The sequence below is a fragment of the Penicillium subrubescens genome (genome assembly GCF_028828155.1).
Source record: "Penicillium subrubescens strain IBT 31985 chromosome Unknown utg000002l_segment0_segment0, whole genome shotgun sequence".
NCBI classification, from domain to species: domain Eukaryota; kingdom Fungi; phylum Ascomycota; class Eurotiomycetes; order Eurotiales; family Aspergillaceae; genus Penicillium; species Penicillium subrubescens.
Window position 1 is genome coordinate 1,475,411 of NW_026643152.1, and position 22,562 is coordinate 1,497,972.

Genomic DNA, 22,562 nt, shown 5'->3' on the forward strand with positions numbered 1-22,562 from the left:
CCAATTGGGCTCGGATCACATCCGGATAAACTCTCCGAATCATGCCGACGCGCGGAAAAAGTCCGAAGCCTCCAGTCAGGTGACAGGCCCAGCCTCTTTGACTGTCAATTGTCTAGGGCTCAGATCGTTGGATGCCAAAAGAAATAAAAAGTGTCAGAACCTTATTCTTGTCCTAGGGCTGAAATGCGAAACCAATCTGAGTTTTGGTTTCAACTGGCTGACTGATGGCTGACGACTGGTCGATTCCAGAACTTCCTAGTCTGACTTGGATTCTCAAGAGGAAATATATTGGGACTGACTTGCCTCGGATTCATTGTCACCTACCTGTAAACGTTTTGGTGCTGAGATAGACAGTATATTTTTTGTACTCAACACCTAACAAACTCATCTGTATTGAGTCGAGTGGTAAATTCACCACTTCTCAAGACCGGAGAATGAGCGAACTATATAGATCGCGATCGGATGTATATATGGGCGGCGTGTGGAAGAGGTCTTCAAGAAATCAGTTGTCTTAACGATATAAATATCATCAAGTAGCGGATGAATTTCTATAGATTACTGTTGAAATATCTCTCACTTCACTTTGAGTAAGCGTCAACTAGTCCCCAGTTCTATTCCCGATGTTTATGTTAGACTATGTACTTCCATTTCGGAGGCCAATGATATCATGTGGATGGACAGTTTCAGCCTCGGCTCAGCGGTTACAGGCGGCTCGCCAGCGGGTAAAGAGGCGGGCTGGTATGCTGCTTATCTACATGCCACACTCGCCTTCCGACCTTCTTACTTCTCTCCTCGTCCTCGAGAATTCATTAATCTTTGAAATCGACCGTCCGACTCACCTCACTCCTTAACATCATGATCAACGCCGCAGGGCTGTCTGCCCGTCTCCCTACGCGAGGCGCCATCCCCGCATTCCGCGCTCAGCGACACTTCAGCTCCGCCCGCCCGGCGTTGAAGGAGATTCAGGATGCATACATTCTCAGTGCCTCTCGTACACCAACTGCCAAGGTAAGATTCTCTCGATGAGAGAGGGCCGGCAACAGCGGCTCTCAGTTATTCGCCACATACTCACTCATTTCTTCTACCTATAGTTCAATGGCTCCTTCGCCTCCGTCTCGGCTCCCCAGCTCGGTGCGGTCGCCATCAAGTCCGCTCTGAGCAAGTCCAACATCCCCGTGGAGAAAATTACCGATGTGTATATGGGAAATGTCCTGCAAGGATCGGTCGGCCAGGCTCCCGCCCGCCAGGCGTCCATGTTCGCCGGCCTGCCCTCAAGTGTCGAGTCCATGACTGTGAACAAGGTGTGCGCTTCCGGTCTGAAGGCCGTTGTGTTGGCAGCCCAGAACATTCAGTTGGGTTTGGCCGAGGCCCAGGTCGCCGGTGGTATGGAGAACATGACCCGAGTGCCGTACTACATGCCCCGTTCCAGCCAGCTGCCTCCCTTCGGTGAGATCAAGCTGGAGGACGGTCTGATCAAGGATGGCCTCTGGGATGTCTACAACCAGTTCCACATGGGTATCTGCGCCGAGCAAACAGCCAAGAAGTACGATATCTCGCGGAAGGACCAGGACGAGTATGCCATTCGCTCCTACGAGCGGGCCCAGCAGGCGTGGAAGGAGAACAAGTTCGCCGATGAGATTGCCCCAGTGACTGTCAAGGGTAAGAAGGGCGAGACCATCATCGAACGGGATGAGGGCTACGAGAACTTGCGCATTGACAAGTTGACCACATTGAAGCCTGCTTTCCTGCGTGACGGAACCGGCACGGTGACTGCCGGCAACGCCTCCACTATGAACGATGGCGCCTCCGCCCTGGTTCTGGGTAACAAGGCTCTGGCTCGGGAGTTTGGTGGCGGTGGTCGCGCGCTGGCACGTATCGTGTCCTCGGCCGATGCTGCGATCGACCCCGTTGACTTCCCCGTGGCTCCGGCCAAGGCTGTTCCCATCGCTTTGGAGCGTGCGGGTATCACCGCGGACCAGGTGGCTGTGTGGGAGTTCAACGAGGCCTTTGCCGCCGTGATCAAGGCCAACGAGAAGGTAAGAGATCACTGACCCCTCAACCGATTCTGACACCTGTAAAACTGGTACTGACTCACATCTTTCCGACTAGATCCTTGGTCTCCAAGACGCTCGGGTCAACCTGCTGGGCGGTGCCATTTCCCTTGGCCATGCTCTGGGTAGCTCCGGTTCCCGTATCCTCGTCACCCTCCTCCACCAGCTCCAGCCTGGTGAGTATGGTGTGGCTGCCATTTGCAATGGTGGCGGCGCAGCGACCGCAATGGTTGTGCAGAAGCTGGACCGCGTGGACTAAAAAGGTCTTACGTCGGACGAAGTCATCGACATCTTCATGATACCCTCGCATCTTGACACTGAGTATAGTGTCTCTACCCCCCTTGTATATATTATGGCGAGCCTCTTGTGATCAAATTGAAGTATCTAGGTTCCAACAAGAAAAATATCAGAACCTTTTAGATTTCACCGTTTCTATAATAGTCAGCTAGAAGGAGATCTAAAGACGGTCCTCGACACTTTCCAAGGATTCTTTAGCTTCAATACAGGAGGTATTGGATAGAGCGGAAAGTAACTATATTTAAGCACCAAGTGTTTCAGGACATAAAAACCTATTTGGTAACTGATTACTCGTTAATTTCGAATTGATTGTTGGTTCAAACTTCACAAGTAATACTGTCAGGAATGGCGCTAGTCCCGATCGGGTGGGTTCAACACGCGCGGAACCAGCACGCTTTGCACTGAACATTTCCTTACACCTCAACCATCAAAGATACAAATGTGAACAGTGCATGAAACTGATGATTTGAATTCAGCGCGATGCTGAGCCTGGTGGATTTACCCTTCTCCCCCTCCTGTTTCGACGCCCTCTCCTGGTCAGCAGATGGCGACCTTGCCATTGCCGCGGGCGAGTATGTCCAGATCCTGGTATGTCGAGAGTCTAGAGAGATCGATACTCGGTGAGCAACGAGAGACTAACAGGCCTACAGACACCAAAGAAATCCAATACAGAGTCATCTGCACCTCAAAATCAAGATGAGTGGAACATTACTCGTATCCGCGTCAATCTCTTCACCCTTGCCGAGTGGCAGGTCATCGCACCCCAGAATCGGGATGACTTCTCAATCGCAGCGGAGCAGTCCACCAGTACGGTAGTGGGTGTTGCTTGGTCACCACCAGGTCTGGCCTCTTTTCGCCGAAGTGTGCTGGCGGTGTTGACATCTAATCTCTTGTTATCTCTGTGGGAGCCAACTGGCACCCAGCGCCAGTGGACAAGAGTCGCCATCGTGAACCATATTTTCCATCTCGATCCTACAGCCCCGGCGCAGCTTAGTGGCTCGGAACTGCGAAGATCCAATATTCGATCATTTCAATGGTGTCAACCTCTACTTGCACCGTCCCTCAACTCGGGTTTAGCACCCGAGCCCGAGGCCCGCTGGGGTGTGCACCTACTCATCGTCACTAACGATGCTAATGAAGCCATTCTGCTACGTGTTAAGAGGTTGGTGAACGGGAAAAGCTCCTCTGTACCCTACTCAATCGCCAAATTGGCACTGTACTCGATGGAGGATGACCAAGAACGTTATCCGCAACCCTGCCATGGATCGCTTCTTAGGAGTGCCCTTCAATCCAAATCGAGGGTATTATCGGTCTCCTGTGGTCCGTGGCTTCAATTATCACAAAAAGGTGAAGATAGTGTCTACACTGCTACCGCAATGATTGCTGCGGTATTCGGGACGCAGCTACGAATTTTCAAGACGACGGTGACATTGCATGCATCTGACCGGGTTGATGGTGATATCCCCCACTATGAAGCAAGAGCAAGACTTTCGGATCATCCATTGGGCCCAATCGCCTCGGAATGGACCTCCCGTCCTGTGAATGGCCCATTCAAATGGGCTTCTACCGTATGTTGGATCCGATCAGAAATAATACACACTCACTAATCTTGGATCCATTCTAGAACGAGCCAGCTGCGATTACACTTGTAGCCCCTTCCAGTGTGGGATTTTTAACCGTGTCCATCCCGCGAGCTGTTTACGATGGCAGTGCGAGTCCGGATGAAGTCGATGCCCAGGAGTGGCCTTTATCTCTTCTCGCCGAAGAGAGTGGTGAAGGCCCAAGAAGATACCTGGAACCAATCTCGGGTCAGTAATGTTATCCGAATCGACCAAATAGATATCTGATTGTTGCTCTATTTTAGGAATGACTACTTTGTACGATGAGAAGAGCGGAGCGTTGAGCCTTCATCTGGGCACAATGAGTGCGGTAGGGATCGTTCTTAACCTGGATGGACCTGGAACAGAAACTAGCCCGAGAAAACCTCAATGGAGCACAGTCGTCGAGGACCGTCTCGAACAGTTTGACCTGGACCGCGATTTGGGAGGACAGAGCGTCGCCCGAGTCTGGGGACTGGCTTCCTATCGTGGTGTGGTTGCCGTGCTCTTTTCGAGGCATCCAACAGATATGATCGAATATCGGGTTACATCCGATGAAAGATCCGTCCTCGCATTTGCCTCTGAGGATCCAAATTACTCCCCCGACATACATACACTTCTCGCTCCGATTACCTCGGCTACCGAGTCATGGTCCCGGGCAGATCAGCGTGAGGCAGTGATATCGTATTTGCTGTCCAGCATGGATGGAACGGCCGAACAAGACCCAGAGAGTCAGAGGCTTATCTATGCCTCAGTTTGCTGCGCCATTGTTGATCAAAAGGGCTCTGCTATCCGATCTCATGCCCGGGAGTCGTTACAACGACTCGCAGTCCTGACAGGCGCAGACCTGAGCGAGGAGATTGCCAGATGTGATGAAGAATCTCCGACATTATCTGCCAAGTCTATAGAACAGCTTAGTGGCCCGGGAGCTCATATGTTTGAAAGATGCGAGATTTGCGATGCCGGGATTGCATGGGTCTCAGCCGGTGAAGCCCAATGCGCAGAGGGCCATCTCTTTAGTATGTTGCACAACCAAGTCTCCCAAACACGAATTCGAACTGACTTGATTCATCTCTAGTGCGTTGTGGACTGAGCTTCCTGGCCATTCAAGAACCCGGATTATCCAAGTACTGCTCTCGATGTCGGACTGAGTACATCAACGAAGAAACGGTGGCTGGAATACACGGAGGCAGCCTTTGCCCCCTTTTCAGGAATCTCTTTGAGGCTTTTGATACGTGCCTATATTGCGGGGGCAAATTCCAGGCGAGCATCTAAATTTTGCCGTCATTTACTCTGGATGCAATACAGAGCAAGGATCATCCAACATGAATTGGTCAAATCGCTCTCAACCGACAGGATAATTCGCTCCGGCAAGCTTTATGCATACAGATTCATTCGTCTCTGGTATCATCTATGTCAAGCCAAGCAATGCTCCTGCAATGGGATCCCACTCGTCATCCCATCGACGCAAGCTTTCTTTTTGGGCACCTGCCCGCAGGCGATCTAGTTTTTGATTGTCACCGAACAGCTCAACCAACTGATCGGTTAGCTCCCCCGAGCTTCCGAAGCCCATCCCGTTGACACCTTCGGTTACCAGCTCCGGCCAGGCTTCAAATCGACTCCAGCCAACAACCGGAAGTCCCGCACCAAACATATCCACAACCTTCATTGGGAGGTCAACACCGCTACTACTGTTGTGCAGGCTGACACCTAGAGATGCTGATGCCAAGAGTCGCGCATAGTCTGGCACGGTCAACCATGCGGTTCGAATGGTGACTCTTTGAAGTTTTCCCGCTGCTTCCAAGGTCGCGATTTGCTTCAAATACATTTCCTTTTGCGGACCCTTTCCAGTGATGATGGCTAGAATATCTGGAAGGTGTGGTTGGGCCACGGCGAGTTCGGAATACTTCACCAAAGCCTCAATGAGGACAGAAAAGTCCTCATCGGCAGTCCAGGATGTGGAGCTCACCAGGACACGAACGGCACCTGATTTCAACAATGGGCGAACAGACCCTGTCTCTGGCAGAGTCGTAAGGAACTCGGTGCGCTCGTTGGAGCTGGTAATGGGGTTAAAGTGACTCGCTGGTCGATCGTGCAATGACAAGATGGGCGCCTGAAGCTGGAAGTCCTTCTTCAGAACCCGACCCATCGCATCTGTTACACAGAGGTGGGCTGAAGCTGAGCGGCCGAAAGTCTTTTCATACCAGGTCGATAGCTTAACCAGAGGGTGTGTGTCACCTAGCTTGAGTGCCAGAATCGAGTATCCAAAATTATGCCAATCAATAATGAGCCGTGTTTGCCGTAAGAAGCATGACACGGAGGTCACGGCCAACGTAGGAATAGAAGGTGGATTCTACTAAGCGTAAGCAACGGCTCCATACTATCCTGACTGTAGCTAGATATCGACCTACCTGCACGATAATCCACCGCGCCGGAGCGGTCGTGTACGCAAGGCATTGCCAGAGACAAGCGACCTGGAAGAGAACCTTCAATGGTCCAAACATCATAAACAGAAGTTTATTACTGGTCTGTAGGATAGCCGGATGAGGACGCAAGGGAACGATGGTGATATTAGGATTGGATACGATATCAGGGTGGGGGTCGGATTCTATTCAGCGAGGCAAGAAGCCAATTAGCTACATAGTTATTAACAAGGTACATTGATAGCGAATCTTACCTTTATATCCAATTATAACCACCTTCCCCCCATTCCTAGCAATACTCAAGGCATGGTATTGCATGCGCGGACTCCGTCCAATATCTCCCAAGACGAGGATCTGTACGGTGGGCTTCTCCTTCTCCGCCTGTCCTGTCGATGATCGAGGTGGGACATACTGCGAGGGGAGCAGTAGAATCACCACCGTCAATGCACTGGACAAGACGAAGGCGATGGTGATGAGTGAGTCGATCATCTTGGGGAGACCAATCCAGTGAATCCACCAGTTCGGCCGAGGTTGTTCGCGTGTCCAAAAGTGATGGCGCGTTGCTTATCGGAGAGTGATAAGTGTCACGTGGGAGCTGATGATAGGGCCTGTATAAGGTTGTAACGTAATGTACGGAGTATATCAGTAGACATTAGACTATTCTGGAGGATGTGCCTATGCTGGAGGAATGAAAATCCAAGCGTTGTGGTACAAAGTTGTCTTAGTTAGCTATAGTGAATTATTCACTATCTTTTCATGCCTTTCTGGTATGTTGTGTCAATCCAAGAGGGCGGTTATCAGTGGTACTTATCGTATTAACGTTACACTATCGTAATGAACGCTATCACTTGCCCCCCGGAGGTGTCGAGGGCCTCAGCGCAACTCTCCACAAACTACTGCGCGACTCCGTGACCTCCTTTCCTTGTTGCCCCCCGTTCCTTCGTTCGCTCAGTGACAGATCAGTGCTTGCCCCACTCCCCTCAATTGACCCTCTCTGCGCGATGCTGTGTGCTTCTTCAACACTGAACTGCCCGATTTGAGCTTTCTTGGCTCCGCTACGCTCCCCAGGTTCTTGGCGTCGCCCCTGTCCGTCCTGTTCGCCGCCGCTCGATTCCCTTGCCCACCTGCGCATCCAACACACAAGGAGACAATGTCAGCGGGGGCGTTGCCCTCGATTGCGGATATCGCTGCTCCACCTACGGGACATTCACACGGCCACAGCCGTGGTCGAGGACATGGTCACAATCGATCTGCTCGCTGGGCGCAACCGCCACCTTCGTCGCTGGGACATTCCAGTGCCAGCAGCCCACCACAATCCGAGCCGACCGGCGCTGTGAGTGCGAGCTATTCGTATAGTCATGCCTCACAGCCATCCGTGTCTCATCATAACCATTCGGTTTCCTCCCACTCGATTGGGCACCATCACCACACCCATACCGCGTCCTCGATCCACCACGATGCGTCGCATACGCATACGCATGCTCACGGGCATGACCACGAACACAAGCACGACCATACCCATGGCCATTCTCACAGCTCAGCCTCGCTAGCGCAAGCGGGGCATCAAGCCAAGCTGATGTAGGCGGACAACTCTTGGTCACCGAGTGATAGCTAACGTCAAATTCTAGACATGAAATATATACCGGCTCCCTTATCGCATTGCCTTGGATTGCCTTGTCTTGGTATTCTCGGAGCTGCGCGACCGTGGACATTCCAGAAAACTCCACAACACCACCAATTGCGTCAGTTGGGCAGGTCGGATCAAAGGTTGGGCTCATGACCGCCATGACCCTACTTGCGTTCGGGTGTGGTCAGATCGTGAGGAAGAATCACCAACAAAGTGGGTCCATGGGCACCTCCTCAACCATAAAATTGCCAGCAGCCAATGCGAAGACAGCCCAATTGGCTTTACAGCAGATCTTCTCTGTTGGATTGCCAATCTATGCTGCATTCAAGGTTGGAGGCTTCTTGGTAGCCTTCGCACTTCTTCTTGCAACAAGTTCTGGCCTGCCAAGCGCGGCCAGCACGACCTTTCAAAGCGGGACCTCGGAGCGATATAGCAAGAAGCGTTTCACCATTGCCCTTTTGGTTACAGCGGTGCTTTTGAGCTTCCTTGGTATGAACCAGCCGTGGGATTCCTCGCCCTTTCTGGGTTATGCGGCACTTTTGGTATCGGTCTTTGTTCTTCCTCCTCCGTTCCCGACGCTTCGTCGTCAGGGACCTATTCCAGAGCCGGGGCTCGTTGCTGAGTCTATGGCTCAGCACAGCAAGGCCTCAGATGCAGGCCAATCATCTGTCGTCATTACGACTGACGCACCTCTCGCGCTCATCACTGGAGCTTCTCTGGCTGCTTTGACTTTAATCGTCTCTCGTGGCTTGCCATTCAGTACGCGGGAGCTGATCTACATTTTGCCGGCTGCGCTATCCTTCGCGCTGTCTATGATGCTTTGGTTTCCCTCGGGGCTTCGTTCCGGTGATAAATTCGGTCTCGCTGTCAGCACTGCGACGGCGGCTCTCCTCTGCTCACTCCATACCAAGGATGATTTCTTGTTTATTTATGCCGCACGCGGTATTCTCGCTGGCGTCTCCTTCTTCGCTGCTAGAATGGATGACAGCCAGCTACGCCTTGATGCGCATTCGCACACCCACGCCCATAACCACCACCATGGACATTCCCATGGAAGCACAGAAACTACTCGCGTCACAAAGTGGCTACTCCATCGCAGCGAAGATTATCCCCTTTTGCATAGCATTCTCAAGGAGAAAGATTCTCGCAGCATCTTCTACTTCATGTGGTACGTTATATATGCAATAGGCTCTCTATTTTAGTACTAATCTTTTTTAGCCTGAATTTTACATTTATGCTTGTTCAGCTATCCTACGGCTTTGTCACCGGCTCTCTCGGTCTGCTCAGTGATAGTATCCACATGTTCTTCGATTGCCTTGCTCTCGTTGTTGGACTTTGCGCTGCTGTCATGAGTAAATGGCCACCAAATGCGCGGTTTCCATATGGCTATGGCAAGGTGGACACCTTGTCTGGGTTTGCCAATGGCATTTTCCTCATGTGAGTACCCTCGGTCAAAGAGTCAAAATATTCAAGTTCTGACAATAAACAGGATTATTAGCGTGGAGATTATCTATGAAGCGGTGGAGCGGTTGTCTTCCGGAAGCCAAATGCATCGTATCGGTGAATTGCTAGCTGTCAGTGTAGCGGGCCTGCTCGTCAACCTGGTCGGCATTTTCAGCTTCGAGCACGGACACCACCATCATGGTCACGACCATGGCCATGACCACTCTCATGGAAATGAGAACATGCATGGCATTTTCCTGCATATTCTTGCCGATACATTGGGCTCGGTGGCTGTGGTGATCTCGACCATTCTCGTGCACTATTCAGGATGGTCAGGCTATGACCCCTTGGCTTCATGCTTCATCGCTATTTTGATCTTTGCCTCGGCCGTACCGCTGGTCAGTAGCACGGCCAAAACTTTACTTTTAACTTTACCGGCGGATACCGAGTATAATGTTCGTGAAACCCTGGCCGGCGTGAGTACTCTACGCGGGGTTGTGAGCTACACTGTGCCCAAATTCTGGCTTGACGATACCAGTTCCTCGTCTTCAGGTCATGACCATGCTCATGATAACTCTGGCCATGGCGGCTGTGATCATAGTCACGGCCAGGACCACAGCCATAGCCATAGCCATCACGACCACAGCCACGGCCATGGACATGATCATGGCCACAGTCATGACCACGGGCACGATCACGACCATGACCATGCGCATGAACGCAAGAACCAGAAGGTCCTCGGAGTCATTCACGTGGTTGCTTCTCGTGGCGCGGACCTCGAGGATGTCCGTCAGCGGACAGTGAAATACCTTCGCGAAAAGGATATGGATATCGTTGTCCAAGTGGAACGCGATGGAGATGGCCGTTGCTGGTGCGGGGGTGGAAGCAAAAGCCCCTGAGTGGTACAAGGCAAACTCCTAGGAGCCAATTCAGACCCCGTTGGCTTATAGGGTTCCATACTCGGCTCATTTCTGTCTTCCTGGCCAACCCGGCTGTCTCCATCCCCATATCATGTATAAAACGGGGCATTGGAATTGGCTTGCCCATCAGGCTCACCAATCAGCAGCAGATAACACATATTTCAAGAAATGCTACATACGACAACTGTCTTCTATCGAACACTCTTCAATATCTACCTGTATCACCCGTAACCTTCACTCACACCAGTGTTCCTGGCCTGAATGTTGCATCCGTGCTACCTGTTTTTCTAGTCATCGGCATGAGCCGCCTTCCCCTGCAGATCGCCAGAAGAAGTTCTGGCTATCCCTACGTTGGCAATCAGTCCAGCCCGGATCTCAATTATCTCGCGGACTGAAAATCTCTGCCTAGTCGTACAGATCCAACGAAGCCTCGTTCCGCACATGTTTGCGATCCTCTTGCGAAGGAGATAACTTTCAATTTGCCTTGAGATATCAAAGTGAAGGCAAGACATTATACTCTATTTATATCTCAAGCAGTTTTAATCCGCAGCTAACCCTCGATAGGCACTTATCTAGCTGGAACATATCGGGAGGGCTTGATACAATACGTCCGACAGTCGCGGCAAATACTTGTCCTACCAACCATCATCGGTGCTTAATAGGATTGCATGACCAACCTATCTCCGAGACCTATACATGATATCCAATATCTATCATGGTATACCCAAGCACTCCGAGCTTCTAGTGAAATTCGAAAGACGAACACAACATCTCACAGCCTTTAGTATCTCAAATCCGCAGCATGTCATCACTCCCAGCCCCGAGGCCATCCCATGTCGACCGGATCATGCGGGAAGGATACGCAAACATCTTTGAAGTACAAACAGTCTTTCTCACCGGAAGCACCGGCTCATTAGGAGGCTGTCTATTATACAAACTATCCCTCCAACTTCCCACACGCAGGATATACGCATTAATCCGCGGGACACCAGAACAAGCAATTGAAAAATGGAGGAAAGCCATGCCCGACCACACAAAAGCCATCCTTGCCTCGAAGAAAGTAGAATTCGTCATCGGCGACATCCAAGCAGTCGATTTCGGCATTCAACCCGCTATTCTAGAAAAATTGCGGAATAAGGTTACCCTCGTCATTCACACCGCTGCCAAAATCACCCTGGATGCCACCGTTCACGATGCGATCGAGAATAACTGTCTCCCATCGCTGGAGATGGCACGTATCGCTTCACAATTCCGACGCCTGAAACTCTTGATTCAGATATCAACCGCCTATGCAAATAGTTTCCTACCCGATGGACCCGTTCTCGAACGACGATATACACTCTCTGACCATGATCCGGAGGACGAATTAGCATCGGTGCTATCACTAGATCAATCCCCATACACGAATCGATTCTCGTCGACATACGCTTACGCCAAGTATCTAATGGAACGACTCCTTCCGAAGCGCTACCCCCTTCTACCGATCTTACTTCTCCGCCCAACGATCTTCGGCCAGGCCCTCCGCCATCCCTACCCACTCTACGGCCTGGAGAATTCCACGCCCATGAACAAATTCTTCCAATATTTCATGGCCGACCGAGGTGCCACGCAGGTCTGGCGCGCAGCAGAAGGCTACAAAAGCGGCACAAACATCCTCGACGAAATCCCCGTGGACTTCGTCGCAAATGCATGTCTCCTACACGCGGTAGCGCGTACAACGGGAATCGTCCAAATTGGGTCGGAATTATACCACCCGCTCACATTTGACGAGTACCTGGACATTGCCATTTCAAATGCTCCGCCGGCGATTCGTCGTGATCTTCCACGGGTGGTTTTCACCGAAGATCGGAGTGCGCCGCAGTGCTTTTTGGCTGAGTTGGTGCAGGTTGCGTCGAGGAATTGGTTGTTTGATTGTGGACGGTCGTATTGGTTGAAACAAGTAGGTGGGCCGCTGAGCTTGCGGGCGGATCAGTGGGAGATTGAGGAGGTTAATAAGAAGCGGATTCGACAGATTTATAAGCGTGCTGTGGAGAGGGCGAGGATTTGAGAGATGAGGTGGTCAGGCTGGGGTTATGGTGGTGTTCTGAGTAGGAGAAAACTGTCGTTCAAGTAGTGAGGTAGTACTTCCATTGTATTGATGTATGATGGCAATTTGAGGTTCAAATATACAAAAAGAAGAGATGGAGGTGTAATGTACAGGATTTCCATGATGATCATGAAAGGTAGGGCAATTCATAGTCAGGTATGCAGAATCATATCTGCTACTTGCTTAGCAGAAATGTACCTTTTTGAGTATCGAGGCCCACAATAGGTGAGACTCGGTGTCAAACAAACACGGGAGACTTTGTTGAAAGATATCTCATGGTGGGCAGGCTCGCTAGAAGTGCTGACCCAAGCCAACACGACTGGGAATCTTACTCTCTATCCAGGGAGAGGAGGAGAGTGTGATTGCCCGACACATTCGCTGGCCGGCAGCCTTTTTAGCCAAAGGAGGCGCATCTTGGACCTTGATCTCGGGGCGCCCAGTGTCTTCAATCACGGTCTTCAGCTGCGACAGTCATGGGCCGCAACTTCATCTGCTTGCCGGCCATAACTTGGTTCGATAATCATAATCAGTTCACCACTGAATGTGCCAAACATGCGTTGAGAGTAAGGTCAATCTCAAGTCCCGTGATCATAGACCCATTCGTCGTTGAGGCCACGACAAGAACCCAGTCCACTGAGCATCCGCAGGCTGCAAGACACGCAGCAGCTCCAGAACTAGTGATTTGCCCGAATTTTGTGCCCACCACCACCGGCCATCCAGCTCCCCTAGTAACACGCCCCAGTGCATCAGGATCACCAATGCCAACGGCTGTCGGCGCCTCACGTTATCCACAAACTCCTTATCAACCGCCGCAAGCCATGCAAGTACTCCCCCGGATCTAGGGAGCTTGCATACAAGGTGTAGCAAGTCCGGAGATGCTCAATGACCTCTTTATTAACAAGGTATTGTTGCGGATCCATACCAGCCACTGTTTCTTCGTTCAACATGGCGAGTCGATCAAAGGCAGCCGATGCGTCGGTGTCAAGCTCTGGCAGACTTGTATCATAAAGGTCTCTCTGACGAGAATAGAGATTGATTTTGATCCAGGACCGGCCGATATGGATAATCTTCTTCACGCCTTGCAGTAGCTCAAAGACCACGAGCATATTCTCGATCATATTGGAGTTTTCATCACGTGGGGCTGTGACTCGTGGTAAGGCAATGCCAATAACTGTCGTGACGATCGACTGTGCTAGTACGGCCTCGCAGTTCTGCGGGGTAAGATTATCGATCGCTGCACGGAATGGCGCAAATGACAAATTATGATACTGTAAAGCCGTATCAATATAAGCCAAAGAGGTCGGTGACTCCGTTGTAGTGGCTATATGTAGCGCAGCAAAAGCCAGAATGCCGTTCATCAAAAAATCATATTGAAGAGCCAGTCGCGGGATGACAATTTGCCAAACATGGAATTTTGACTCGGAAGTACACACGGTGCTAAATGTTTCCGTGGCAAATTTATGCATCAACTCGAGATCCCGCACTCCGGAGATGGTGGATGGAGTGGAGGCTGGACTGATGGGCGCCAACGCCCGGGGAATGTCCAATTCTCCGGCTGGGACTGGCACATTACTGCGTCTTCGCGCGCTTGGTGCATCGCGTGGCGGGGCTTTTAAATAGGTACAGCTGAGTTCCCGTGAAATACAATTCGAGCAGGGGGGGGCCCTTTTCGTCGCACTGTGTTGCGTCAGCTTGGGGAGGGTCTTCCAGTAGAAGACGTCAGACGGGTAAGATAGGGCTGTGGAAGATGGGGGGTGGTTGATGCAGGACCCGCATGGACGGTGTAGATAACTCACCTTGACACGACGTCGCTTGCATTGGTCACAGCCATTGCGCGACTTGGTATGCGCCCGTCTTGGAGGCATGTCGACGACGCGCGAGTTGACGAAGCGACGTCGCCGCTCGAAGGGAAAGCCCGAGAGTCACGTGGCATTGCGCTTTCTCCGATTGTTGACTCCTGGACAGTTTTGGTGACCTTAACTCCGAGATTGGATGATAAATCTCACCAAGATCGACTATTTTCCCACGGGAATCATGGTTTCTTTATTTTAAAACTTCAAGAAGGAAAGAACCCATGTAGAATCCCGAAAATGACTTCGGTCCGACCGCTCCACAGGGGATCAGCCATCCGCCCATGACATACATACATCAAACTTGTCTCGAGCCTCAAACCGAACAGTCCAAACGCCCTTCGTTTGCCCACGGCCAATGCCAATTCCCCGATTCTCTATGCATGGTCCCCCTCCCGGCGATAGCTAAAGATCTCCGGTGGATCCCGGTGGGGTCGAAAAGCAGCGAGAATGGCCCTGGAAAAGTGGAAGCGAGGCCAGAAACGAAGGCGGGCACGAAAACGAGAACGAAAGCGATGCGAAAGGTCCAATCGCCGTTGCAGAATATGGCCGTTTCATATAATTTGCAAGGCTCCACTGATTTGGCAGCCTCGCACTCGCGTCAGCGTCAGTACTGACTGTACTTGGCAAGTTCTCCGGACAGTAATTAGTGCTCTCCACGCCTGGTCTGACTGTCTTAAAAGGGTACATGGGTCACCATGGGGGCGACGGGATGTTTTCCTCTCTCTGTTTGCGAGAGAGAGGCATTATCATCAACGCCATCGCCAGCGTTTGCTTGCGACCAACAACATCTTTGTTAACACTCACTTGAGGGGTTGACTCGCTCATCGCTCTCCCGACCTGATCGTCTCAAGCGCAAAAGTCAATCGAAATCTTGCGAACGGACACCTCCCCGACTAAAATGCCGAGCTACGCTGATTGTACGGCTGTCAGCCCGCTGTGCCCAGTACAGGCTACCACCTACGGCTACTATCCCAACTTTGGCGGCAACGTCTTCTTCACAGTTTTCTTCGGTGTTCTCGGTGTCTTCCAGATTGGCTATGGAGTTTACTTTCGCACCTGGACCTTTATGGTCGCCTTAGGTGCCGGTGCGATCATGGAGATGGCTGGATACGTGGGTCGAGTTTTGATGAACTCCAACCCATGGAATGAGAGTGCATTCAAGCTGCAAATCGTGTGTCTCGTCCTAGCACCGACCTTTGTCGCTGCCGGTGTCTACCTCACCCTCAAGCATATCGTGTTGAACCTGGGTCCCGAGCACTCGAAGCTGAAGCCGCGCCTCTTCACTTGGATCTTCATCAGCTGTGATGTCGGCTCGTTGATTCTGCAGGCAGCTGGTGGTGGTGTTGCGGCCGCTGCTGGAAAGACTAACCAGAAACTCCTCAAGGCTGGTGACGATATTATTATCGCAGGTATTGCCTTCCAGGTGGTCACGATGGCGGTTTGTGGCTTACTCGGTCTCCACTTCTTTTGGAATGTGTACCGCAGCGGCAATGGCTTGGTGAGCGAGAAGACTCTCGATGATCCTACGCCGGCGATTTCTCCTCGACGGATGAAACTTGTTATTATCGCCGAGGTCTTTGCATACTTCACCGTGCTGATTCGGTGTATCTATCGGTAAGGTTACACCTTGACTTTGAAGTAAGGGCTATCAACTAATTGTCGGATATAGTATTCCCGAGATGGCTGGTGGTTGGGGCAGCCCGCTGATGCAAAAAGAGAACGAGTTCCTCGTTCTGGATGGAATGTAAGTACTCATCGGATTACTCGACTGAGTTGCCTGTGCTGATAGTTTCTAGGATGATCGCCTTGGCCTGCACATCCTTCACCCTTGTCCACCCGGGCCTTTTCCTCCCCTCCATGCGGACCGGCCGCAAAAACAGCGCTTAGATGACCGTGCTCTTTCTTTATTTCAACATTCTTTGGGAATCCTTCTCACTGGCATCTTGCCTCTTTCACATTGTCACTTTTGCATTTAATAGAATCAAACATAGCGTGATTTCACATTGACCATACCATGAACATTTGATGAGTTACCTTGGAATACATATTCCAAGCATATTGAACATACACATTTCAAGTGCATTTATTCAACCCCAATTTTAATGTCTCCTTGTCATCCGGTAACAAACCCCTACTATAGTACGAGCACGAAGGGGGTTGAAGAAGTGCCTAGGGTCAAAGTAAAAAAATCCAATTCAAGACCCAAACCCCATCATAGAGCATAATGAACTCCAAAAACCCAAATCCGTGAAACTCACTTCAAGTGCTGAAAATATAATCCCCGAGAAGAACAGGCTTCATCGAGGAACCACGAATGCTAGATCATTCCACCCATAATCAAAATTCAAAATTTCCCATAAGCGCTCGCTCTATAATGCAAATCAAGAGAGCAACACCACGAGCAAGGCAACCGCAGAAAAGAGAAGAAAAGAAACATTCCAAGCCCATGAAATATGGACTTCAGGCATACCAGGGAAAGAGATTGAAAGTAAACGATGAAAAGAAGATGGGAAAGAACAAAAGGAAAGAACGAGAACATAACCAGCCAAATGCAACCATGAAAACCAAAGATATCAAATCATAACTGTCCGTCTGTCCTCCTTTACTCCTCCCCTTGACTCTCCCGCACACACCGGCGCACGCGCTTCTTGAACTCGGCCGGATCCTCACGCCACAACCGCGCAGCTTCAACGTTGGCCGGACTCTCGTCGTTGGGGCTGGACAGCATGGAGATGACGGAGAGCAGGATAGTCTCGGGGGTCTGGACGGGCGACCAGCGCTCGGCGGCAGACTCGTAACCGAACTTATCCTCCTCGGGCGGGTGCAGGATGGAGATGCAAACGTCGCCGTTCTCATAGACTGTATATGTTAGCCTCCAATCTTCTTTTTCCGGGCCGACAATTCTCAATCTTTGATCGGGTCATGCCCGAGGCATCGGAATTGGCGATCACTTACTATTCGGGTGGAAGAGGGGCGATTCGAACTTCATCTTTGGCGGCATGTGGGGGTATTCAGGCGGGAAGGAGAGACGAGCACGGAAGAAACCACCTACAAACACCGTTAACATTCTACTCGACTATATATCGTCTCCATATGCCCTGTCTCCAAGGTGTTCGCCCATCTCGATAGGTCCCACAAGGTAGAGTTAAGGGTCCCCAGCAGATCGGCAAAGAAGGGAATCCCAGCACATACCTCCGTACAACTTGACATCGTCCGAGATCATCAGCATAACCTCCCATTCAAAGACGTTGTTATCGACCAAGCCACAGCTGATCCCGGGAATGTCCTTATCAGACTGCATTTGCTGCAGTTGGCGGGACAGCATGCGGCCGGCGGGAGAAGTCGCCATTGTAAAATGGAGAGCGAGTGTATAGCGAGAGGCTGATAGCCGAAGAGGTAAGGTTGTTGAGAGGACGGGAGGGTCAGAAAGCAAGTCGAGGACTGTCGAGGATTCGAAGGAGACCTGAGTTGGGGAGGAGAAGAACAGGAAGAGAGAGGGGAAATGCAAAAAGTAATGAAGGCGGTGAGGAGGGAGAGCGGGGTGTACAGACTCGAGACAGTTTTGAATGTGATCGAATAATAGTGTATAGTTTCAAATCTTGATTGGCGGTAGTTGAATGACATTTCAGTCTTTTACTGAACATCCAGAAGATATAGGTAGGTATCCGTCACCTTAAAGAAACAGGCCATACCACTCCAAGCCGGATCTACGTAAAAAGTGGGGCAGAAAGATAAATCTGATGATATAGCAGGTCAAATAGTTTGATTTATTGCCAACGAAGAGCTATAGACAAAATAATGCAGTAAAGAAATGGAAAGGGAGAGGCATCAGGAGAGAGTGTGATCGTAAGTCGAGGACAGACCCGAGGAGGGCTATCCTAGATAATATAGGGTCCACCATAACCAAAAATGGCCACAGTTCCAGGTATTCCAGATTTATAATCTAAGCAGGGGAAGGCTTAGCAGAGCCATCGTGCTTGATAGCGTTGGGGGCCATGGTGATGATCTGGACAAAGATCAAGATACCAGCCAACAGACCCAGGGCAACCTCGATGGCAACGGTCTTACCAATGACCTTGGCAAAGCGAACACGAGCAGCCCAGTCAAAGGTGGTCCAGGCATCCAGCAGACCAATATGGCCGCTGCCACCGACAATCTGGGGCTGAACCTTGCCACCGAATGAGCGGTCGAAGGGAACAATGGTCTCGTCCTCCTCGGGCAGCATGGAAGCCGCGACACGGACGAAGATGACACGAGCGGGGATGGAAATGAGGAAGGCGAATAGTGCAGGGACACCCATCACCACCAGGTAGCGGCAGGCAGCGACCATCGAGGACTCGTTGCCATTGTTGGACTCGAGCCAACCGGCAAAGCTGGCAATGGCCATGGGGAGGAAGAAACCAGCGGCAGTCAAGACATCGGCCAGAGCAGCAGCAGGGGCAATCTTAACCCAGGTGCGGAAGCTAGGAATACGCTGGTAGAAGCGCTTGGGGGAAGGCTCAGAGATGACAATGTGCACCCAGGCCATCTGCCAGGTAGACAGGAGGACGCTGAGGATGGACTGCACAAAAAATTGAGTGATGAAGGAGCCGGAGGGGAGGAAACTCGAGATGATGCCACGAGCCAATCCATAGGTCAGATACATGGCCAGACCACGGAAACGAGACCAGAAGCCAGCACGGGCACGGAGATGCTTGATAGTGGTGCGTAGCTTGCTGGTGACGGGCTGAGGACGAGCAGCGGCGGCAAGCTCAGGCTCGTTAGGGTCGAAAGGCTTGGTCGGGTCCTCCTCGGGAGGGTTATCGATGCGAACGTAGACATCCGGGTTGGAGTCCTCAACGGCGGCAAGGGTAGCCACGACACCACCATAAGTATATTCCACCTAGCGACGTCATTAGTTTGGGATATCTATCAGAGTGTATCCTTATTGATTAAAGAAAACTTACAGCCCACATAGCAAAGCCAAAGACCAAAACGGTCAAGGCCAGACAGGCAGCGAGAGCGCCCGAGATCTGCTCCGGCTGCTTCTCGGGGTCCTTAAATTGGGCGGAGGCAAGCTCCGTGCCCCGACGGACAAGATGGCCCGTGACGAAGGACATGTTGGGTTAAACAGTTATAGAATATAAAAGAAAATTAAATGGAAGAGATGGAGAAGATGGAAAGAAAGATGGGAAAACGAGAGTGAGATGGGGTGAGACGAAAAAATGATTAGGAAGAAGAGGGGGGCGGAGTTGACAAGATGGGAGCCGCTCCGTTTTGAAGGAAAAACGCTCACAGCCTCACGCGCAGGCAGCACTGGGCGGATATGCGGCTCCTTGGGGGAACTGAAACTTCTAGTTAGCGCTGTACGGAACTGGGCGGTTAACTACGAACAGTTAGCAAATTAGTGAATTGAACTAGTCTCCCCAGACTCTCGTTAGGATGAAGTTTTCATTCTCCAAATGCCGGAGTCTCCACTTGATTGGACCAGATGGCCAGAGCTATGGAGATGAGGCTCTTTAAGGATTGTTTACGACGATGATAAGCTAATGTACTCTCTAAATGGTTCCATATGTTTTCTATTTCTCATATACTATTAAATTGTTCCAAATCTAACTACTTTCTTTCACACTTCCATCTCAAATCAGCGCAGAGCGTTGTCTTTGCAAGGGTTGGCTGTCAGACTCGTAAAACGTATCACTTAAATATAGAAATTGGCCCCCCTAAACTATCGGAGCTTCTCACCTCCGACCGGACCGAACCAACAAAACGAGACTTGGGGAGTTGGGATTGGCCCCCAGAGGCAAGAGGACCCCTAAGTCAAGCTGTCAACGAATCAAGACGCACGTCGCTTACCTCCGTTGCGCCACCATGGTCAATGCAGCCAATCCGGGGCCTTGAGGACTCGGAGGGAAAGAGAAAGAGAGCTAGCTGTTCACTTGTACGAGAACCAACTGGCTCGGGCCATCAAAGGCAAAAAAAAACCCCAGCATCACTAGACAGATTGTCAATAAATAAGAAGGTTAAAAGATCAAACATGTAACATGTGAGAGATAGTAGTGAATATCTACGCCAGAACAATATCCACGTTCAATAACTAGCCAATCTTGCCTGAGTCATGAACGAGATCCTGAAAACGTGCAAAGCGGGGCCCTGTAGGCTTCTCAAGCCCCCACACCTACTTTATCTACGGAGTAATGCCGAAGAAATGATGCCTAAAAGATTGATAAGCTTTTAAAAGTCGATAGCCTTGGCATAGTCGCTCAGTGAAGACCATAGCTAGGAAAGTATATCGCAAAATAAACAATATATTAGAGAAGAGTTCGTATCTATCAAAAATCCCTCGTTGATTACATACATCTTCACATCTTCCCTTCCAGAGGAAGCAGCCTTGTCCAATCCATGGAACCATACCCAAAGAAAGATAATAATGCAAGCAAAATTGGTAGAACAAACCACCATATCACCCACATAGATCCTCCGCCCCTTTTCTTGCACGAATTCTCCAGGATAATTTCACTAGCAACCTTCGCACTCATAAGAGCAACGGGCACTCCAGCTCCTGGATGCGTACTGGCTCCCACAAAATAGAGTCTCGGGATATCAGGGTGCTTGATCTTAGGTCGGAAACTCAAAACGTTGAAGAATGAATGCGAAAGACCCAGGATAGCGCCCCGATCAAGATTGAATTTCTCCTTCCAGCTCATAGGTGTCTCGACCGATTCGCGAAGAATACTTTCGCGCAGCCCTGAAGCTCCCGTTCGAGATTCGATTGTCTTGAGAACAGCTTCGCGAGCACGGTTTACGTGAGCATCCCAGTCTTGGGGATTAGAAGGGTCGTCCACGATGTGGCCGACGGGGACCAAGACCACCACGGCATCTTTACCGTCCGGTGCTGCGGTAGGATCGATTCGACTTGGAACATTGACATAGAAGGAGGGTTCTGTGGGTAGTTGGTGGTGGTGGAAGATGGAGTCGAAGCTGTCTTTGTACTCTTCCGCCAAGAATACATTATGCACCGAGAGTTCCTTGACGACTCGATCAAATGACCAGAAGAAAGAGATGCTGCTACATGAAGCTGGTCGTTTGGTCAAGCTTTGGGCGTAAGTGGTTGGTGGCAATAGGTTGTTGAATGCATAGACTAGATCGGCATTGATGATGACAGTGTCGGCGAGAAGCTCTTCGCCGGAGGAGAGTCGTACACCACGAGCCGTGCCATCGGGAGATTGAATAATGGAAGCGACTTCAGTGCCCATACGGTATGTCACTCCGAAGCGTTCTCCAACGTGGGCCAATGCCTCGAGTACCTGCATCCATTAGTTTAGCAATAACGAAAAAACCATAGAAATGACAGGACTGACTTTCACGAATCCTCCTTCTGGATAGAGAATCCCATGCGCAAGCTCGGTATACTGCAAAAGCGAATATGTCCCAGGAGCTTCAAACGGATTCATCCCAAGATACATACTCGCAAAAGTAAACGCCCGTCTAAGCTTGTCGGACTTGAAGTAACGCTTAACGCGACCATACATACTCTCAAACGGATGTAATGACAACAACGACAGAACAAGACCCGGTCGAAGCATAGCCCAGATATTCGGGAAATCCTTACACAGGACATGCTTCATAGAAAGATCGTAATGCTGGCCAGACTCTCTCAGGAATCCAAACAGACCCTCAAGGCCATCTTGACCTTCGAGACGCTCTATTTGAGGCTTCATTTTGCTGATATCAGTTGACATCTCCAGATGGTCATTATCGGAGAACCAGATGCGATAGTTGGGCTCGCATGTCAGTAATCGGATATTCTCCTTTTCTGGAGTAGTGCCCAGCTCGTGAAATGTCTGGTGGAACACTTCTGGCATGAGCAAGAGTGAAGGGCCTTGATCAAATCTCTAAAAATATGTTAGGATGCATCGAAAGACATGAACCATCTTTGCATAGCTTTTCAGTGATAGAGATGACTGACGTAGTCTTCATGATGCACAAGCGAACATCGACCTCCTAAGAATTCATTCTTCTCAACGACGGTGACCTGATATCCCGCTTTTGCCAACCGAGCAGCCGTTGCTATCCCTCCAGCTCCAGCTCCTAGATTTTTGTTAATAACGAGCACTTAGCTGTAAGACAAGTCCCTACTCACCCACGACGATAGCACTTGGAGGAGCCATTCCGCATACACGAAAGTTGTGTTTTCTGATTTTGCCGCCCCTCTCAACCGAGAGATACTTTGTGTCAATAATGTACAAATCAAGAGTGACTTTGAAGGTAAAACTCAGCCCCGA

The 22,562-nt window shown here is 50.6% G+C and overlaps 10 protein-coding genes across 10 annotated transcripts; 5 read left to right on the forward strand and 5 right to left on the reverse strand.

Moving 5' to 3' along the window:
* The first annotated feature begins 814 nt into the window (after window positions 1-814).
* Window positions 815-2,572, forward strand: N7473_001915 (thiolase family protein). The gene is made up of 3 exons (XM_057147855.1): window positions 815-1,008; window positions 1,092-2,036; window positions 2,110-2,572. Exons 1-3 carry the CDS (start codon window positions 856-858, stop codon window positions 2,308-2,310), a joined length of 1,299 nt encoding a protein of 432 aa, XP_057011509.1. The 5' UTR covers window positions 815-855; the 3' UTR covers window positions 2,311-2,572.
* A 256-nt stretch (window positions 2,573-2,828) lies between these two features.
* On the forward strand, window positions 2,829-5,221 carry N7473_001916 (uncharacterized protein; the record flags this gene model as incomplete). Its single annotated transcript, XM_057147856.1, has 5 exons — window positions 2,829-2,936; window positions 2,999-3,916; window positions 3,973-4,156; window positions 4,213-4,965; window positions 5,025-5,221. The coding sequence occupies 5 exons, from the start codon at window positions 2,829-2,831 to the stop codon at window positions 5,219-5,221; spliced, it is 2,160 nt and encodes a 719-aa protein (XP_057011510.1).
* Window positions 5,222-5,357: 136 nt separating this feature from the next.
* Window positions 5,358-6,858, reverse strand: N7473_001917 (chitobiosyldiphosphodolichol beta-1,4 mannosyltransferase; the record flags this gene model as incomplete). Its single annotated transcript, XM_057147857.1, has 3 exons — window positions 5,358-6,299; window positions 6,358-6,554; window positions 6,624-6,858. The coding sequence occupies 3 exons, from the start codon at window positions 6,856-6,858 to the stop codon at window positions 5,358-5,360; spliced, it is 1,374 nt and encodes a 457-aa protein (XP_057011511.1).
* A 661-nt stretch (window positions 6,859-7,519) lies between these two features.
* Window positions 7,520-10,535, forward strand: N7473_001918 (metal cation transporter MSC2; the record flags this gene model as incomplete). Its single annotated transcript, XM_057147858.1, has 4 exons — window positions 7,520-7,947; window positions 7,998-9,164; window positions 9,215-9,433; window positions 9,486-10,535. The coding sequence occupies 4 exons, from the start codon at window positions 7,520-7,522 to the stop codon at window positions 10,336-10,338; spliced, it is 2,667 nt and encodes an 888-aa protein (XP_057011512.1). The 3' UTR covers window positions 10,339-10,535.
* Window positions 10,536-11,161: 626 nt separating this feature from the next.
* On the forward strand, window positions 11,162-12,406 carry N7473_001919 (uncharacterized protein; the record flags this gene model as incomplete). Its single annotated transcript, XM_057147859.1, has 1 exon — window positions 11,162-12,406. The coding sequence occupies one exon, from the start codon at window positions 11,162-11,164 to the stop codon at window positions 12,404-12,406; it is 1,245 nt and encodes a 414-aa protein (XP_057011513.1).
* Window positions 12,407-13,033: 627 nt separating this feature from the next.
* Window positions 13,034-14,310, reverse strand: N7473_001920 (Zn(II)2Cys6 transcription factor domain-containing protein; the record flags this gene model as incomplete). Its single annotated transcript, XM_057147860.1, is given in 2 exon segments — window positions 13,034-13,283; window positions 13,301-14,310. The coding sequence occupies 2 exon segments, from the start codon at window positions 14,308-14,310 to the stop codon at window positions 13,034-13,036; spliced, it is 1,260 nt and encodes a 419-aa protein (XP_057011514.1).
* Window positions 14,311-15,196: 886 nt separating this feature from the next.
* N7473_001921 (RTA1 domain-containing protein) lies at window positions 15,197-16,185 on the forward strand (the record flags this gene model as incomplete). The annotated part of the gene is made up of 3 exons (XM_057147861.1): window positions 15,197-15,912; window positions 15,968-16,042; window positions 16,095-16,185. The coding sequence occupies 3 exons, from the start codon at window positions 15,197-15,199 to the stop codon at window positions 16,183-16,185; spliced, it is 882 nt and encodes a 293-aa protein (XP_057011515.1).
* Window positions 16,186-16,900: 715 nt separating this feature from the next.
* Window positions 16,901-17,647, reverse strand: N7473_001922 (putative ubiquitin conjugating enzyme; the record flags this gene model as incomplete). The annotated part of the gene is made up of 3 exons (XM_057147862.1): window positions 16,901-17,157; window positions 17,254-17,346; window positions 17,491-17,647. 3 exons carry the CDS (start codon window positions 17,645-17,647, stop codon window positions 16,901-16,903), a joined length of 507 nt encoding a protein of 168 aa, XP_057011516.1.
* Window positions 17,648-18,039: 392 nt separating this feature from the next.
* On the reverse strand, window positions 18,040-19,521 carry N7473_001923 (uncharacterized protein). The gene is made up of 2 exons (XM_057147863.1): window positions 19,245-19,521; window positions 18,040-19,180 (listed from the first exon to the last, which is right to left on the reverse strand). Exons 1-2 carry the CDS (start codon window positions 19,395-19,397, stop codon window positions 18,242-18,244), a joined length of 1,092 nt encoding a protein of 363 aa, XP_057011517.1. The 5' UTR covers window positions 19,398-19,521; the 3' UTR covers window positions 18,040-18,241.
* A 1,118-nt stretch (window positions 19,522-20,639) lies between these two features.
* N7473_001924 (phytoene desaturase family protein) lies at window positions 20,640-22,448 on the reverse strand (the record flags this gene model as incomplete). The annotated part of the gene is made up of 4 exons (XM_057147864.1): window positions 20,640-21,584; window positions 21,639-22,172; window positions 22,247-22,368; window positions 22,421-22,448. The coding sequence occupies 4 exons, from the start codon at window positions 22,446-22,448 to the stop codon at window positions 20,640-20,642; spliced, it is 1,629 nt and encodes a 542-aa protein (XP_057011518.1).
* Window positions 22,449-22,562: the final 114 nt, after the last annotated feature.

What these genes read in the sequence shown, in the direction of transcription:
- N7473_001915 (XM_057147855.1), top strand. Translation starts at nt 856, where the DNA reads ATGATCAACGCCGCAGGGCTGTCTGCCCGTCTCCCTACGCGAGGCGCC. An exon ending in CTCGTACACCAACTGCCAAG is followed by an intron (nt 1,009 to 1,091) that starts GTAAGATTCTCT and finishes TTCTACCTATAG; the next exon opens with TTCAATGGCTCCTTCGCCTC. An exon ending in TGATCAAGGCCAACGAGAAG is followed by an intron (nt 2,037 to 2,109) that starts GTAAGAGATCAC and finishes CTTTCCGACTAG; the next exon opens with ATCCTTGGTCTCCAAGACGC.
- N7473_001923 (XM_057147863.1), bottom strand. Translation starts at nt 19,397, where the DNA reads ATGTCCTTCGTCACGGGCCATCTTGTCCGTCGGGGCACGGAGCTTGCC. An exon ending in TTGGCTTTGCTATGTGGGCT is followed by an intron (nt 19,181 to 19,244) that starts GTAAGTTTTCTT and finishes TGACGTCGCTAG; the next exon opens with GTGGAATATACTTATGGTGG.